This window comes from Athene cunicularia, assembly GCF_003259725.1.
Source record: "Athene cunicularia isolate RWA chromosome 20 unlocalized genomic scaffold, athCun1 chr20_part2, whole genome shotgun sequence".
NCBI lineage: Eukaryota > Metazoa > Chordata > Aves > Strigiformes > Strigidae > Athene > Athene cunicularia.
The window spans coordinates 430,832-433,562 of NW_020799126.1; the positions used below are offsets into that span (position 1 = coordinate 430,832).

At 61.7% G+C, this 2,731-nt stretch overlaps 1 protein-coding gene across 1 annotated transcript in view; it reads right to left on the reverse strand.

Annotated features, from left to right (window-relative positions):
• Positions 1 to 737: 737 nt before the first annotated feature.
• LOC113487670 (zinc finger SWIM domain-containing protein 3-like) overlaps positions 738 to 2,731 on the reverse strand; it is a 5,666-nt gene continuing 3,672 nt past the window's right edge. The window contains exon 2 of the mRNA XM_026862353.1: positions 738 to 2,723. Within this exon, the coding sequence (XP_026718154.1) occupies positions 1,170 to 2,723 (1,554 nt within the window). The 3' untranslated portion in view covers positions 738 to 1,169. The remainder of the gene's footprint in view (positions 2,724 to 2,731) is intronic.

Consider the following 2,731-nt stretch of genomic DNA (forward strand, 5'->3'; position numbering starts at 1 on the left):
CAGCTCGGCCGAGGGGTGAGACAAGCAGCCCCGAATTTACAGAAAGCTGTTTGAGGCAACACTATGCTATATTTACTCAGAGAGATTCGATAGTATCAGATAACCTTACAAAACACTGTCAAGAGAAAATCCCCAACTGTGCCACAGTCCTGCTCCCACAACGGGACGATTTTACTTCAACCAAAGCGTTAACCAGGGAAGCACCGACCAGGAAAACGCCAGCCCTGACCTCCCCAAGAGATGGGGTGGGGGCTCCGGCGCCCCCCGCCCCATCCCAGCACCATGGGCTGCGATGAGGGGGGCCGGGGGCTCACCCAGCGCCGAGCAAGGCCCGAGGGTCACAGCCTGTTTGCTCGTCTGGGTTATTTGTCCTCCCCCACCCCACGTGTTCAGAGCCTTTGCTCTCCACCTCGGGCAGCTCTGTTTGCACTGCCTTGACCCCCAGCACAGCAGCTGTTGACAAGGGAGGGCGGGTTCCCTTTTCTGAGGAATTGAGGGCAGCTGCCATAACCCGACAAACAACTCCTCCGCTCCCGCCCCGGGGCTGCGCTGCCGGCAGCGGCGAGTGCCACCCTCCGCCTGCGCCGCCGCCCCACAGCCAGGCTCGTCCCACAGAGAGGAGCCCCCCGGACGGGCCGTGCAGGCCCTGCCTGAGCTCAGGGGCCGAGCGAGGCCCAGCGCCCCGACCTGACAGCAGGAAGGGGCGGCTGCAGCTGGCGCAGCGACAGAGACAGCTCCCGCGTGGTACAAGGCCGATTTATTTGCTTTGTTGCACAACACATCACAGCTGGATGCTGGAAGGACCTGCAGGCGCTGGCCACAGATCAAATAATTTTATCCCATGTTATTATACCATCACCTCCCACGCCGCACCACCTGCTGTTGGCTTCCAGCCACGTCTCCTGTTAGCCAGGTCAGCGGCCGGTTACTGGTCCAGCGTGATCAGGAGTTCCCAACCCGGTTCCTCAGCTGCCCCGGGCGAGAGGCGACTGTCACTCACTCGGCAGATGAAGGCCCCAAACTGCCCCTTCCATGCCGAGCCTCAAGAGACAGGGTGAGTGGAGCGCGAGTGGCAGCCGGGGCAGCGGTGGAGCAATGAACAGGCCTCCCACACGTCTGCTGCCCCCGAGGGCTGCACACGGGGCGGCCAGCTCGGCTCCCGCTCAGCACTAGAGCTTCACCTCGACGTAGGGCCCAATCCAGCCATCAGCCAGCTCCCGGAGGGTCCTGTACCTGCGCTCAAACTCCTCCCTGCTGCAGTGGGTGAGAAGCCGGCTGATCTCTGTCATCAGGAAGGACACCACCAGGGATTTATCCAAAGACTCATCCCAGGAGCTCTTCAGGATCTCCAAGAGGCCATCAGCACTGTCATGCCCGGCCTGATGGGAATCACATCCCTTCTGCCACTGCCTGCTGAGCATCTCTGGCTGCAAGGTCCTCCTGTCCAAATTCAGCACAGCCAGGATGTGCCGGCAGGGCAGCTGGAAGACCTGGTTGAAGTGGCAAGTGCAGCTGCTGAGGTCTTTCATGTCCACCCTGTGTACATCCTCCAGGATCTGTATGCTGAGAGCGTCCTCCTCGGTGCCTATCAGCTGCACTGACTTCTGAACCACTGCAAACTCGCTCAGGCACAGCCGGGCAGCGGGCTCTGTGCAAATATCGCTCAAAGACTGCTTGATGCATTCTTCAGCCCTGCGTTTAATCTCGTCCTTGCTGTCACCCTCCAGGTTTTCTGTGGCCTGCAGTTTAGCTGCAGGAGATGAAGGATCTGAAGAGGACTGAGGGCTTCGGGGCTCATCCTGGAGGAAGAGAGCCTGGAGGGTTTCAGGCTGACACTGAAATGCCTCAGGGATGCGAGGAGCTGCCGATGAACTCTGGAGAACAAACACAGGACTCTTAACAGCTCTGGGAGAGGCTGGCACTGGCTGCTGCTGCTGAGCTGCTGCTGCGGTGGGGGAGGCCTGGAGAGAGCTCTGAGATGGCTCACCCTGGCACGCCAGAGGGGCGGGAGGCAAATCCGAGGCAGCCAGGCTTTGGGGAGCTGCCCAAGCAGCGCAGTGATCAGGACGGGGAGTGATGCACATCACAGCATCAGGATGGCTCTTCAAAATACACTTCTGGTAGTGCTGGACTAAGGAGGTGATGCAGCTCTCCAGACTGCGCCCAGCCCTGAAAACCTTGTTTAACCCCTTGGTGACGATCTCCAGGTCCTTAAAGTAGCTACCGCCCACCCCCCAGGTCCTCTTCCTGTGCGCGGCCCAGATCTCTTCGTTGAGCAGCCAGTCAATACAGAGCTGGGGCTGCACGCCCGGCGTCCCCATCTCCCTCAGGAGGGCGTGTGTCTCCCTGCGCTTGGTCTCGGAGGCCTCGCACATGGCGTTGTTCAGGGAGGCCAGGACCAGGCGCTCGGTGCGGTCCCCCAAGGCCATCTGCTGGATCTGCTTCTGCAGGCGCTTGCAGAGGTGGAAGATGGAGGGCTGCACCTCCGCGGCCGGGAAGGCCTGGGTGAGCACCGACTCCTCGGGGAGGCTGGGTTTCACCAGGATGAGCCGGGTCTTGGCCCAGGCGGGGTTGAAGGCCTTGAATGTCTCGTACATGCGGGCCAGGCTTCCCGCCGACTCATCCCGCGGGATGGCCAGATGCACCACCCTGGCCATGCCACCCCACTGTGGCGGGGCCAGCCCGGCCACCAGGAAGACGTAGAGCGCCCGGTCCGCCCGCCCGCCGGCCC